General features: G+C 36.5%; 2 protein-coding genes across 3 annotated transcripts; both read left to right on the top strand.

The window, feature by feature from the left end:
* The first annotated feature begins 411 nt into the window (after window positions 1–411).
* atp5pb (ATP synthase peripheral stalk-membrane subunit b) lies at window positions 412–5,801 on the top strand. The gene is made up of 7 exons (XM_052562737.1): window positions 412–543; window positions 1,313–1,349; window positions 1,464–1,609; window positions 1,946–2,109; window positions 2,224–2,349; window positions 2,511–2,690; window positions 5,589–5,801. The coding sequence occupies exons 1-7, from the start codon at window positions 516–518 to the stop codon at window positions 5,664–5,666; spliced, it is 759 nt and encodes a 252-aa protein (XP_052418697.1). The 5' UTR covers window positions 412–515; the 3' UTR covers window positions 5,667–5,801.
* A 428-nt stretch (window positions 5,802–6,229) lies between these two features.
* eps8l3b (EPS8-like 3b) lies at window positions 6,230–14,731 on the top strand. 2 transcript variants are annotated; one of them, XM_052562732.1, is made up of 20 exons: window positions 6,230–6,394; window positions 7,245–7,304; window positions 8,561–8,628; window positions 8,704–8,768; window positions 9,107–9,265; window positions 9,379–9,528; window positions 9,700–9,788; window positions 9,947–10,071; window positions 10,576–10,688; window positions 10,780–10,897; window positions 10,995–11,065; window positions 11,319–11,393; window positions 11,969–12,114; window positions 12,197–12,368; window positions 12,509–12,540; window positions 12,721–12,814; window positions 13,251–13,355; window positions 13,671–13,759; window positions 14,030–14,162; window positions 14,325–14,731. In XM_052562732.1, exons 2-20 carry the CDS (start codon window positions 7,267–7,269, stop codon window positions 14,364–14,366), a joined length of 1,884 nt encoding a protein of 627 aa, XP_052418692.1. In that variant the 5' UTR covers window positions 6,230–6,394; window positions 7,245–7,266; the 3' UTR covers window positions 14,367–14,731. The 2 variants fall into 2 exon arrangements, with proteins under 2 accessions (XP_052418692.1, XP_052418691.1); XM_052562731.1 differs by having other exon boundaries at window positions 10,573–10,688.
* The last annotated feature ends 151 nt before the right edge of the window (window positions 14,732–14,882 follow it).

The raw sequence follows: 14,882 nt of genomic DNA, 5'->3' as shown, positions 1-14,882 counted from the left end.
ATATAAAGTAAACACTTAATCTAAGTTTAAGTGGGTGAAGAAATAGACTATATAATAAGTAAAGTTTAAAATACCATATTGTTAGTCTGTAAATCCACCTATGTTCAGTGTATTGATTGAGCCTACAGTTTAAAATTGGGCAAATTCCCATTGATTATAAAAAACAATTCAAATGAACAGTGTTTATCTATTTTAAGACGTATATATATATTTTATTGATACTAATTATAACCAGCAATATGTTCAAATAGGCTATTTACGCTAGCAACAACTTACAAGCGTCAACGTTTCTTTTATTGTTTTTATGGTGAACTGGCGCCACATGCTGGCTCCATAGGCTCCCTCTCAGAGTGCAGAGTTTCCCGGATGTGACAGATCGCTGTGTTATTTTTTATTTTTTTTTGGAACATCTCGCGATATCTGAGGCGAGAATTCCTCATCCTTGGTCTAGAAGGGCATAGAGAGACCGGTACAGCGACGCTTCGGCCAGGGATCCTGACATTGACCGGTTAAAAATGTTGTCGAGACTGGTGCTCGTATCGGGTAGGTGATTTATCTAATGAACGGTACTCTAATCCTTCGCGTTGAATATGTTGATTAAATAGACGTTTTTATGGAGGAATGTGAAGTTGAAGGGTAAAATTAGGCCGCACGGTTTGAATGGTCACACATGAAACTGCAGAGAAACGTGTTTATCTGCTCTGATGAATTTATGTTTAAAATGCAATGAAGTCCAGCTTTCATGCTCAAACAGTGATTGCTGTATGAGAACGATCGCGGAGTTGTTGTGCTTTCAGTAATAGTTATGTCCTTGAATTGAGTTGTTTAGCTATTAGCTGAAAGCTAACACCACATTCAGACTTTACCACTTATCATATTAGCTGCGTAATAATTTACATTTAATGTATAATAACATTTATTGAATGTTCATGTAGGGGTGCAAATGAATACATTTAATCTTAGGTTTTTGCTAGCCTGGTAAGATTCACAGCTTCACTTCTTTTATGTATGCAGAGACGTTTATTTGATCATATCTGCACTATGAACCAAAATCATTATGAATCAAAAAACGAAATTTGGAGTCTGTTAATATTGTTTAACTAATGATTTGTTGACAACATGTTTTAAAAGTGACAGCTGCAAAAGAAAAGTTCATAAAATATTTCTTAAATCATTAATTCTTTAGATGAAATCACAGCTGCATTTTATAATTCATAATTACAAGCACTAATGAAAGGTTTAGTCTTTAAACAGTTGACACTGAGATTATTTTCAATCATTTTCTAAATTCTCTGTGTTCTGTTTCTTGTAGGTCATACCCTGAAAAACAGTGGGTCCTTTGGCGCTTGGTATGTAAAAACTTTCTTTTTTTGGTCAGTGCTGTGTATTTCAGTCTGGGGTTAAAGAGAACTGGAAAACATATGACATCCGCAGACCTCTAAACTGCTGCTTTTACTCCTCAGCCTGGTTCAGGCCTCTCGCTCCTTTCACCAGTCCTCCCAGAGTCTTGCACCAGTTCCCCCTCTGCCCGAGAAGGGAGGAAAGGTCCGACATGGCATCTTCCCAGAGGAGCTTTTCACACTGCTGTATCCAAAAACCGGTGTGACAGGTGGGGTTGTCCGCTTTATTGCCTCCTTTCTAAGCATTTCCCTGTTATCCAGATTCCTTTTTGTCTTTTTAAAAGTGCACTCTATGTAGAATTATCAAAAAATCTTTATGCAAAATTTTACAAGAATCATTCATAATCTATCGTAACATTCACATGGTTTTTTGATTTGTACATAACAATTCAGTTTTATTTAGATGCAGTCCTAGCTTATTTGATGAGTTCATTTATAATAACATTGTTATTCATCCAAAAGGTCTGTGCAAAGATTATTTTCTGTTACCAGGGAGCGAGAGCCAGTACATTGATACACAGGTTTGTGTTCTTTTCTGTTTGCAGGGCCTTATATGCTGGGCACCGGTCTGCTCCTGTACATGCTGTCTAAGGAAATCTACGTAATCAATCACGAGACATTTGCTGCCGCATCAATCGGTGCAGTCGTCATTTATGGCATCAAGAAGTTTGGGCCCAGTGTGGCCGCCTTCGCCGATAAAATCAATGAGGTGCAGAAGTGAAATTGTGTAGATAAACACTGAAATTTTGATTTGGACTGAAATATGATCTGCTGATAAATGGTTCTGTTTGACTAATAGTTTGTTCTCTCTCTTCCTCTGCAGGATAAAGTGGCAAAGGCTCAGGAAGTGAAGGATCAGGCCATGGCTAGCCTAACTCAAGGCATTGAGGATGAGAAGAAGGAGCAGTGGAGAGTGGAAGGAAGACACATGCTCTTTGATGCCAAGAGGGTGAGAAGGACAAAAGACTGTGATGTTTTTCCAGTGACCGATCATCTCTGCCTTCATTTACCATCCAGAAATGAAGACATCCACAAGATTATTCGTAATTAACATTTAAAATGTGGCACTAGTTCTAGGTTTGTGATGCTCCTCTTCCCATCTTCCACCAGAACAATGTGGCTATGCTGCTGGAGACCAATTACAGGGAGCGGCTGCACATGGTGACCAATGAGGTGAAGAAGAGGCTGGACTACCAGGTGGAGCTTCAGAACCTGCACCGCCGCATGGAGCAGGAGCACATGGTGAACTGGGTCGAGCAGAGCGTCATCAAGAGCATCACCCCACTGCAGGTACAGGGAATATGGTTACTCCATTGACACTTCATTGTATTTGTATTATAAAAGGAATCATTTGTTTAAAACTAAAGGCATTTTTTGTCCTCGGGGAAGAAATGTTGAGAAAGAGTGAGCTTACTTAATATTAGCAAGTATGGTAATTACAGACCTGTTCTTGGAAAGTTTATAATTATTACTTTTTCAGGTTTGTGTAAGTGGTACTTTTCTGTTTTCTCTCACTTTTTTCCAGAATCGTTTCTAGTCGGCTACCAATGTGTCCAAATACACACGTGCATCTAAAAAAATTTTATTATCATGAAAAAAGGTCTTTATTCTTTGTAATTTAATTAAAAAAAAGAAGCAAACTTTCTTATATTCTAGATTCATTGCCCACAAACTGAAATATTATAAGAGTTTTCTCCATTCAAATGGGTATGACTGACAGCTTAGGAAAAAAATTCAGTATCTAAAAAAAAAAACGTGAATATTCCATTTTGAGCATGATTAATTTTGAGTAAAATTATAATTACTTACTGTCCAGAAGACAATCATCAACACTAGGGCTGGGCGATATATCTAATGATATGTTCATGCGCATCTATTCAGTAAAGCTGCTTCCATGATCACCGCTAAAATCGCCATCACCTGCTTATAATTGGAATGGCATTTAATAGACAGAGCCGTAGATCGCTGACAAGCTACGCCATATCGCGTTCATTATCGAAGGCGATTCATCTGCGATAATGAACCCGATATGGCATAGTTTTTCAGCGATCTACGGCTCTGTCTATTAAATGCCACTCCAATTATCAGCAGGTGATGGCGATTTTAGCGGTGATCACGGAAGCAGCTTTACTGAATAGATGCGCATGATCATATCGTTAGATATATCGCCCAGCCCTAATCAACACCCTCCACAAGGAGGGTAAGTCAAAGAAGGTTATTGTTGAAAGGGCTGGCTGTTCACAGAGTGCTGTATCAAAACACTCATAGCAAGTTGACTGGAAGAAAAGCGTGTGGTAGGAAAAAGTTGCACAAGCAGCAGGGATGTCCACAGCCTTGGGAAGATTGTCAGGAAAAGCCGATTCAAGAACTTGGGAGAGCTTCACAAGGAGTGGACTGAAGCCGGAGTCAGTGCATCAATAGTCACCACGATCAGATGTCTACAGGAAAAGGGCTAAAGCGGTCACATCCCTAGAACCAAGCCACTGCTGAACCAGAAAAAAATGTCAGAAGCATTTCACCTGGGATAAGGAGAAGAACTGGACTGTTACTCATTGGTCCAAAGTTCTCTTTTCAGATGAAAGTAAATTTAGCATTTCATTTGGAAATCTGGAGTAAGGTCTGGAGGAAGACTGGAGAGGCACAGAATCAAAAGTCCAGTGTGAAGTTTCTGAAGTCAGAGATGATTTGGGTGCCATGTTGTCTGCTGGTGTTGCTCCATTGTGTTTTATCAAGTCCAAAGTCAATGTAGCCATCTACCAGGAGATTTTGGTGCACTTTATGCTTCCATCTGCTGACAATCCTTATGGAGATGCTGATTTCATTTTGCAGCAGGACTTTAGCACCTGCCCACAATGCCAAAACCACTACTAAGTAGTTTGCTGACCATAATATTACTGTTCTTGATTGGCCAGCCAACTCACCTGACCTGAACCTCACAGAGAATCTATGGGGTATTGTGAAGAGGAAGATGAGTAACATCTGACAAACAATACAGAGGAGCTGAAGACCGCTATCAAAGCAGCCTGGACTTCAATAACGCCTCAGCATTGCCACAGGCTGATGGCCACCATGCCACACCGCATTGAAGCAGTAATTTGTGCAAAAGTACCCCCAAACAAGTATTGAGTGCATAATTAAACCTGCTTTTGAGATCTTGAACATCTTTTTTTGATTGAGAAGATATTACACATTTTTTGAGATACTTGAGATACAAGATTTTTTCCCCCTAAGCTGTTAGTCATAGCCATCAGAATTAAAACAAAAAACTATTGAAATATTTCAGTTTGTGTGCAGTGAATCTAGAATATAAGAAAGTTTAATTAAATTACAAAAAATAAAGAACTTTTCCATGATATTAAATTTTTTAAATGCTACTATAGTAATGTTTTAGCTTGGCCTCTAGATGGAGACTTTGTACTCAACAGTTTCTCAGCAGTTATAGTAACATTGTAATTGATACATAATGTGGACATGAGATTTTGATGGAAAAGGTTTTTTTAATGTATTTATATTTTTTTACACTTTATTTTAAGATGTCCTTAATACAGTGTAATTATTTATACATTTACGTACTGAGTGATGTTACATATATTTACTATATTTACTTATGGTTCGGGTTTGGTTTAATAGTAAGTATATGTAAAATGTAATAAGGACACCTTAAAATAAAGTGTTACCCTTACCCCTATTTCACACTGCAAGCGTGAGCGGTGCGCGAGCAGCGCGTCCGCCCAACTACACCGTCACTGCAGCAGCAGACTCTCGTGAGTATTCACACTGGATGCGCATAAGTACAGCATCACACCAGCGGCTGCAAAGCGTGTTCGGCAGACAGTATAACTCCTGCTTGACGCTCACGCGCTGCTCCTGGTCCCGGTGTTGGTTTAACATGGACACCGAAAAAAATTTGCGCGTCGCTCACGCTTGCGGTGTGAAACGGGTTACACTGTAACAGAGTAGCAGTGAGTAAAAGGCTACAGGGTTTGCTTTAGGGTTAGTTGATTTTCATTATACATGCTTTGCTGTTATTACTGTAGTAAGTAAATTAACAATAGCATTGTAAAACAGAACAGAAACAAACTTTACTCATTTCTGCACTTGTACTAACTACAGAATAATTGTTCTGATACTGTTATTACATGTTTTATGGTTATTTCTACAATGTCACTTTTTGTTTGTGTCTTTCAGGAAAAGGAAAGCATCGCCAAGTGCATTGCAGATCTGAAGGTCCTGGCCAAGGCCACTCAGGCTCGGGCTACAGTATAGGTCTCTGTCACTGTCCACACTAAAGCCTCTTGTTTTCATTCTAAATGAACCCTTTCCTTGTGAACATGCCAGTCTGGCAGTGTCCTCAGAAGTGTACATACCCGTATTAAATAAAAGATTTGGTTATTCACTAAATTCTTTTTCTGTCCTTTTTGTGTGATGATTTGAAGAACTCTATTTCTTTGTCTTGTAGTTCTGACATTAATAGTTTAATGTTTTCTTGAGGTATGAGGTGACATTAGTAAGATCATTTCTACTTCACAATAGTAAGCCATATCTTTCACAATGCGTCTACAAACAAAGATTTGTCCTCCTATGGTCCAAATAGTTCATTTAAAAGGGTTGAAACCTTCTCATCTTTCTTTTTAAAATATACCGTTTGGTTTATGTTTTGTTATGGTAATACAGCAACATACATTTAGTGTGACGTAAGTGTATAAATTACTTCAGGGGTCACTGTGCACCACTTTGTTGTACATGTGCCAATGGCTGTCTATTAATGGCAAAACCTTTGTACTCAAGGAAGTAAATGTAAAACCTACCTGCTGCTACCTGATTTATTATTATTCAGGATCTCGACTTTGACCTCAGCTTTTCCAAGCAGGAAGTCCAGAATATATTCTCTCAAGCAGTTCACGAAGAAGACAGTCTTGAGAATGTGTCTAAATCCTGGAGTGATCTAAACCTAGGACTGGAGATTTGTAGTTAAATTTTGGATTTTCTTTAAGGTACGTACGATCATTAATTTGTATAATAACAAGGTTGATTTCAGCTATCCTTCTTTTATAACCGAAACCACTGTAGAGGCACTGAAACATGGTGTTTTACACACAGATTGATAAGGCAGTGATTAATCTGAAAAGCATGGTTATATCACGATTTTTCAAACTTTTGTTGTCTTTTATAGATGTCATTAGTGTTTTTTTCTTATTAATTTTTTCTGGTTTGCTCTGCGCATATTGCTTTTGCACTTTTTTTCTTCTCGCCAAGCCAAACATGTTAAGTTGTTATAGAGAAAGTTCCAGCTTTGTGTTGTCAGCAGTTTTTTCTGTTTATTCGTCAAGCACTTCATGACTGGACAGTCATGGCTTCTTTTTTGAGAAAAACAAAATCCTTGACCATAAGTTTCTTCATTCTTGTATTGTAATTGGCTTATGAAAGCCAGTGATTCTGCCATGATGAAATACTGACCTCATTTTAATAATCTGACATTGATTATATATAATTTCTACTACTCAAATTTAAAAAGAAATGTCAAGTTATGATATTAATAAATAGGCAGTACACACTAACTGAAATTATAATTATATATTTTCTTAAATATCAACATTTGAACATTAAAAGCACTTGTTCTGATATTTTGGTTGTAGGCAGCTTAATTGGTTCAAAGAGTGTGATATTGCAAGTATGTTCAACTTGTTGACTACTTTCACCTCCTTTTGAAAAGTCAAGTGGTGTCAAACCACAACTGATGAACAGATACTTCTTCTAACTAATGTTTCTGCCTGGCATAGATTCTCAGATGTTTATCTGACATTTTTCTGAGTAGTTTTATGACTGATAACTTTATTATTACAGGTGTTAAATATCACAGACAAGAATGTATGGGGGGAACCCTGTCCCAGTTTTCCAGTCAAGGTACATATCTTTAACTCACCTTCACCTCCTTCAGTGGTTTTTTCACTGTGTGCGAGTGGAATTTGTACCAGTGGTGCGTCATGTCCTGCATTCTCTCATTGGTTGTCATAACAGGTGTCAGGCAGGTCGTTGTTACACAACGTTGTGAGGCAGGGTTGTTCAAGTTTAGATTTTTTTTAGTTATGCATTTTATTCCTTATGAAGTTTCTTATGCTCATCAGTACCTATTCGATTAAAAATACAGGGGAAAAAATATTTTGTGAAATATTATTGCAATCTAAAATAACAGTTTTATTTTTTTATATACTTTATAATATAATTTATTCCTCTGAAGGGAAATTGTATTTTCAGCATCATTACTCCAGTTTCAGTGATCCTTCAGAAATCATTCCAATGTGTAAAAGAGTATACTGTACCACAACATTTCTATTTGGACAAAACACTGTTCTTTTTTTAACTTTTTATTAATCAAAAAAGTATTACAGATTCCAAAAAAAAAAAAACTAATAATAATTATATATATATATATATATATATATATATATATATATATATATATATATATATATATATATATATATATTTAAGCAAAACAAGAGTTTCAACAGTGATAATAAATCAGCTATATTATAATGATTTGAATCATGTCATGTCTTGATTAGCATAAGAGATTCCATTAAAACATAAAAATCTGACTGATTAATCACAAACATTTGAACGCCATTTTTGAATTTGTTTTTTATTTTATTGTTGTTAGTTTAGTAAATCATGTAAATACATTTACCCTTTCCAAGTAATGTCACGCATTACTTCTAATACAGTTTTGTTGATATCTGGTGTGGATGAGGTTGACTTTGTTGTAAATCAAAAAAAAAAAAAAAAAGTAACATCAACTGGTGCAGTTTTTCTTTTCACTGACAATACAGAAATAGCCAAAGTAGTTTATCCGAAATAGATGTCCATGTACTTTGTGACCATATCCTGCATATTGCGACAGCATTCAGCTGACTATGAGTTTTTTTGTTAAGAATAGTTCAGTTTAGAATAAACTCAGAATTAATATTAGAAATAACAAGAAATGTTACTGATTACATTGTGTTTTGTGACCATACTCAGGATTTATTGAAAATCTGTTAACTTTTAATATTATTACACTTCTAAAATTATAAAAATACTTTGATATTATTTGATATTACTAAATTTACAAGATATATTTACAGTCCATAAAGACATATTGTGTTGTGACTATATTATAGAGGCTTCTCACCAGAGCCGCCGTCCCAGGGGCCTGGCATGTCTCGTCCTAGTGCCAAATCCATCTACAGTAAGTACAAATCCCATTTAAACAACATATTCTAAAATAATTCTATATACAATATTTAAGTTGACTTTTATGCAGTGCAAAGGAAGGAGTATGCAGAATCAATCACCAGACAACAAGACAACTTTCAGTACAGAGTAGAGGTAAGATTGAATCCATTTCATGTTAACTACACTTAATAATTAATATATATTATATAATATATTAATAAATAATAATCATTTTATAATGTTCATTTGTGCTGACTGCATATTACTGATCTTAATCTGTTAGAGCAAAGCCAACACCCTTCACTAATGTGTGTTATAGAAAATAACTGACAACCAGTGCTTATCTAACATGTACTGCACTATAGAGATTTCCCGACAAACTGAACTGGAAAATCTGATGACGTAGCAAGGCTGAATTTCACAATAGCATCCGTGTGAATCATATGTGATCATAAAACAACATAACATCTAATTCTCCTTCCGTCCCCTAGCACCTGTTCACCTGTGTGTTAGATGGCAGAGAGGTGAGCAGCATTGATGACTGTGTGAACCGACTGAAGAATATGGACAGTAAAGGGAAAGTGTGGGGTCAGGACATGAACATGCAGATCCAGGCCAACCAGCTACAGCTGTGTGACATAGAGACCAAGGTCACTCATCTGATACACTGATCTAATCAAATCCTTTTTTACATGGTTACATTATACAACACTTAGTTCCAGTACTAAACACTCAGCTCTTCCTCTGTTTCCTGGATTTGTAGGAGGTTTTGGAGTCGGTGCACTTGAGTAGCATCAGAGCGACAAAAGCTGTTCTCGACAGTTGTGTGTATGACTCCCTTCTCATAATCTCAGTTCAGGATCCTGGCCAGAGAGCTCCACAGGCCTTCCTGTTCCAGTGTGAGGAGATTGGGGTGAGAAACAACACTCTGATGTATAGTCAAAAATGTAGGGTAGATAGTGCTGCATCTGCCCGGTATAAATCTGTCTTAATATCTTGTGGGTTGATGTGGGAGTTTCCATTCCACTTCCTCTGTCAGTGCCTTGAATTCTATGAAGGTATGTGTGATGTTTTAAATCACTAGGCTCAGGAGGTGGCAAATGATCTGGAAAAGGTAATACAGCATGGAGGGGATGCCACACCACCGCTTAAAGAACCACAGATGGACATCAGGTCCGTTGCTGAACTTTTTCCCTTTAAATGTGCTAAAATGCAATGTTTTAAATAGACGTTGTTGATTATTTGGTATAATGAACTAAATATCAAAGATCTATGATTTATCTTCTCAGCTTTTAGCAGTGCTGTACTGTGATATATTTTGTATTACTCAGGAGCCATCTGGAAAGCATCATCGGTCAGGGTTATCCAGGAAGTATGAAAAGACCAGGTCTCATGCAGCCAAACCCTCCTCCCCCAGAATTCCCACCTCCACAGTACAACAACTATGAAGAATATGGTGATCACTTGAAGAGTTCATTTCACTCAGAAAATTACTTTTTTTTTTTTTAGGCAGACTTTAATGTGATTTTTTTGTATTGGGTCTGTTATACCGTAACAGTGATTTTGATTGTTTTTGTTGTAAGGTGTCCATAAGTGTCATGAAAGGCACCTATAAATAAAATGAAATAATAATAATAAAAATAAATAGCCTAAAATGTTCTGAAATTGAGTGTTCTCAGTCATTTTAGACTGAAAAAAAAAACGTTTTTAAATTTTTTAATTTGTATTATTATTTTTTAACAGAATGGTACGAAGCTTAATGATGTCTGTTGCGCTTGTTATTTGAACACACAAAAAAGTGTGGATCTTCATAGTCAAAAATATTCACCATGTTAAATGGGAAATACAAAAATACATATACATAATCTTTGTGGCGTACAGTCAACAAATCAGCCACAGTGAAGTAGTGTTTCCTGAATATAGATCCAAATTCAGATAGATTCTAATCTTTTCCTAGAAGATAGACGGCCTTCACCCACTATGCCGTTTCCCAGAGATGAAGTGCCCAACAGGCCAATGCAGTCTGAGCAGGAGCAGGCTCCACCTTCATTACATGATGTGGAGAGAGATTCGGTTGGTTGTTTTTACTGACAGTTTTATCACACCATGCTATTAATCCATCTAATTCAGAACACGTCCCCAATCCATCTACTTTTCTCTACAGGAGATTTTTAACCATGTAGCAGCCGACATTGAGATCTTTGTTTATAAAGTAGGCTCAGCTTTGCCAAAAGAAGATGGAAGCAAGAAAAAGAAAAAGAAAAATGCTGCAAAACAAATGGGTGAACAATTTGGGTGTTTTAATAATTTAATTAATTTCCTAAAAGGATATTAGAAATCTACATGATGTCAACATGATAAGATTTATTATTTTTATAGTTGCAAGTGTTCCCCCTGTGGAGGAGTACATATCTTTTCTGCAGAAAATAAAGTATGGCTTCAACCTTCTGGTAAGTTACACATTCCATTTCTGTGATCATTTCCTAAGAGTAGTAGACCACTTCAATGTATACTTTCAAATAATATTGTTATTACTACTACTTTAGTTTTGGCATGTCCCTTAAGTACAATGGAATTAATTATACATTTTTTCAGTGGTCTCTAAATGGCTTCTCAATAAAAAATAATAATGTTTAATATGAGACATACTGTTTTTTATTCGTTGCATATATCTGTTTTCACACTCTTCTCTACTTGTGACAGGGGAAACTGGATGGTCACCTAAAAAATCCTCCTGCTTCTGATTTTGTTCACAGTCTCTTTTCTTCCCTTGCTTTTGTAAGTATATGTTTGTTCAGTCTGTTTGCATTGCAGTCACATTTCATAATTTTTTTTTCATTGTGCAATGAAAATGGCTGCGAATACTTTCAGAAAAGCAGTTTTTTTTCTCCTGAAGCTTCAGAGGGTGAGTCAGTAGGACCCACCTGACCTGTTATCTATTTACACAAGTATAGCAATGTTTTAGAAAGCACAAGTTGTATAGTTTTGTATTGGCATCTATGGTTCCATAAAGAACCTTTTACATCCATAAGACGTTTCCATGACACAGAAGGTTCTTTATTGTGGACAAAGGTTCTTCAGATTTTCACAGTATACTTCATACTAAGAAAAACTGAGAACCCAAAAAGGTTCTTCTATGGTATCGCAACAGAAGGTTCCAAATGTTAGTTTCCCCTTTTCAAACTTTTATTTTCAAGAGTGTACTTTATGTCCAGAGAAAAGGCTTTACTTTTGATGATTTAGCAAATTGTTCACCACTGAAATCTGACAACATATCACAAAGTTAAAGGTCAGGAGATGCACCATATCAGCCCTCATCACACTCAGTTCCTGACTGTTTCTTCATGCTTCAGACGGTGAGTCCGTATCCTCCCAACATCCCTCCCACGGTGCTGAGTCCACTGCTCACAGAAAAAGCCCTGCACCTCCTGGGAAGATCTGTCACACCAAAGGAGGACGTAATGTGGAGCAGTTTGGGTGATGCGTGGAGCATCCCAAGGTCTTCTATTCTACAAATAATTTCCTCACAAATTAGCAAACAAAGGAGAAAAGCTCACAATTTTTCTGTGTTTTCGAATCAGATCTAAATGGCCAAACGGGGATCAGATCCCTCCATATTATCCCGAATTTTACGATGGTTGGCAGCCTCTTCCACCCGGCCCTTCCCTGTCCCCTCCCGCCAGCAGGCCGCTGTCCCGCAGCAACAGTGAGCGCGTCCCACCCGGGAATGCCATGCAGAGGCCACCTGAACAGGTAAAATCTCTCAGAGGGCAAACTTCAACTGATTTAAGCGTGAGGATGTCATAAAATACGTCAAGTGTTTGACATATACATCCTAACCTAAGGTATAATAAAGTGAATGAGCACAAATTACTGTTTACCTTCTCTTCCAGAACAACAGACCCTGGAACGCCCCACCCATGCGGTGAGACATATCATGTGAACTCCCTTTGAAATACCCAGATAATATAAAGGCAGTTGTAACAGCAATATAAAACATTGTTTATTTCACTTTATAAGTATGTAGCTTTTAATGGACAGATGAGTTCACTAAAGAATTTAAGAGGTAAATTTATAGTAACATTTTCGTCTTATTTTATACCAGGTCATCTGAGCCGCCAATCTACATGAGGGTAATCTATGACTTTATGGCAAGAAACAGTCAGGAACTGAGTGTGATGAAGAGTGACATGGTGCAGGTAATCACATGACCTATAACATACTGGTATTTAAAAAAAACACACCCCACACACAAGAAATTGTGCAACTTCAGGGTGAACAAAGTGACTAAATCAGTAACTTTTTCTGTTACCACTAGTTAATAGTTCAAAGAGTAAGCAATACATTGGTTAAAGCATTTATTAATTTATTAATTAATTTATTAATCTTTGTTAAAGTTGATTACAATACAACTGTTAGTTCATTTGTAACAAGTACAACTTTTTTTTATTTTAATAATTTTAGAAAATGTTTAAATTTACATGAACTAACAAAGAAAAAAACATTTATTAATCGTAATCTATTGTAACTAAAGTAGTAACTAATGTTAACAAATATGATACCTTTTTTCAGTGAGCAGAAAATGCATACAGATAGTTTGTTCTTGTTTATAAACTTCTATGCTTATGTTAACAGGTAACCGACAGGTCTGGCCAATGGTGGAAAGTGAAAAACAGTCGTAATGAGGAGGGCTATGTGCCTCAGAATGTTCTAGAGCCTGCTGATGGACAAAGACCGACAGTAAGTCATGGTCAATGCACATATTTTCTCTTTTTTTTCTTTCTATATATATAGCTTATTGTTACAAAAAAACTCTACAATTTTATTTAAAAACAATTATTTCAATAATGTGTTAAGGACATGCTAAACAATGGCTTAAATCGTTTTTTTTTTTTTTACATCAGCTATATGAATAAAAAATAGTCGGTCAATATATGTCATCCAATTTTTCATCACTGTTGGGTCAGGACATGTATTGCTGTATATTTCACTAACTAATTGATATTTGCTAAACACAATTCATTGTTTGATGAATGTTGCCCTCTATGTTCTCAGCAAAATATGAGTGGACCTCCATCTCTAGATATGAGATCTAGACCTGAGGACGTCAAAGCCTGGTTACAGTACAAAGGCTTTTCTAAAATGTAAGAAACCATTTCTGATCATCTTTCATTTTATTCTTTAAAATGGTCAAAAATACCAAAAATGTTTGCACCTAAAAAATGTTAGATTTATATAACATTTGTACAACCTTTTTTGTATTTTGACTGTGGATTTATTGGTCTTCACATTTAATTAGCTGGAAGAGCACACTGACTCTAGACTACACACTCTACAAGAGAAATAGCTTAACATGCACCAAGAAGTCATTTTCCAACCTGTTGTCACCCTTGATTCATCTTGTATTTTTGTAGGACAGTCCAGACTCTTGGGGTGTTTAATGGAGCAATGTTGCTGGGAATGAAACAGGATGATATCAGAGCAATATGTCCTGAGGAAGGAGGTCGAGTATTCTTCCAGCTGCAGAGCGTCCGATCGAGTGTTGCAGTAAGTCATGCAGCTCTATTTGTTCAAAGTAAACTCCCGCCTTGTACAAATTCTGTTATTTAAGGAACACTTTTCATTGTGGTGAAGTGGTTTCATACCTGACAGTCTTTTAATGACTGAGGCAGTGCTCACAAATGTCATCAATCTCAAATTCCTTTGCAGCTTGCCAGAGAGGCTGAGTACAGCCAGTATGGTGGTCGCTGATAAACTAAGGACACCGGTGAATTTTGATAGCAAGAATCTGAACATGTCTGGACCTGAATGAACAGGAGCTAATCAGTAAACCCCTCAGCAAGCCAAGGCTAATGCCTACAGACTTGTTCAGTTATATTACCCTTCATACATGCAAATGATGAATACATTTAATGCATTCATTTTATTTATTTGATACAGATTGTTCCATTTAAATTGATTTCCACTGATGACACTGTGGTGGTGGGCACTTGTCTAATTGTACTGTATGTTATTTAGCTGTTATATGTCTTAAATTAAAACAAACTACGTCTGTAACACTCTGATCCTGTTTGCTAATTGTGCACTGTGTATTAATAAATCGTCAGTAATCAACACATTAGTAGCCATCATTTATTGGTCTTAAAGTAAGCTTTTGATTTTGGGGCTAAATATGTTTTGTTACATCTAAGTTTCAGTTTCAGTCAACAGTCCAGTTGTAGGTTTGTGTTTTACCTCACAACAGTAATAAAGTTAATTTAATCACAA

The sequence above is a fragment of the Carassius gibelio genome, chromosome B8 (assembly GCF_023724105.1).
Source record: "Carassius gibelio isolate Cgi1373 ecotype wild population from Czech Republic chromosome B8, carGib1.2-hapl.c, whole genome shotgun sequence".
NCBI classification, from domain to species: domain Eukaryota; kingdom Metazoa; phylum Chordata; class Actinopteri; order Cypriniformes; family Cyprinidae; genus Carassius; species Carassius gibelio.
Note: the sequence above shows the minus strand (reverse complement) of the source record. Positions and strands in the feature narration are given on the sequence as shown.

What these genes read in the sequence shown, in the direction of transcription:
- atp5pb (XM_052562737.1), top strand. Translation starts at nt 516, where the DNA reads ATGTTGTCGAGACTGGTGCTCGTATCGG. An exon ending in AGTGGGTCCTTTGGCGCTTG is followed by an intron (nt 1,350 to 1,463) that starts GTATGTAAAAAC and finishes TTTACTCCTCAG; the next exon opens with CCTGGTTCAGGCCTCTCGCT. An exon ending in TCGCCGATAAAATCAATGAG is followed by an intron (nt 2,110 to 2,223) that starts GTGCAGAAGTGA and finishes CTTCCTCTGCAG; the next exon opens with GATAAAGTGGCAAAGGCTCA.
- eps8l3b (XM_052562731.1), top strand. Translation starts at nt 7,267, where the DNA reads ATGTATGGGGGGAACCCTGTCCCAGTTTTCCAGTCAAG. An exon ending in CAACAACTATGAAGAATATG is followed by an intron (nt 10,072 to 10,572) that starts GTGATCACTTGA and finishes ATCTTTTCCTAG; the next exon opens with AAGATAGACGGCCTTCACCC. An exon ending in TGCAGAGGCCACCTGAACAG is followed by an intron (nt 12,369 to 12,508) that starts GTAAAATCTCTC and finishes CTTCTCTTCCAG; the next exon opens with AACAACAGACCCTGGAACGC.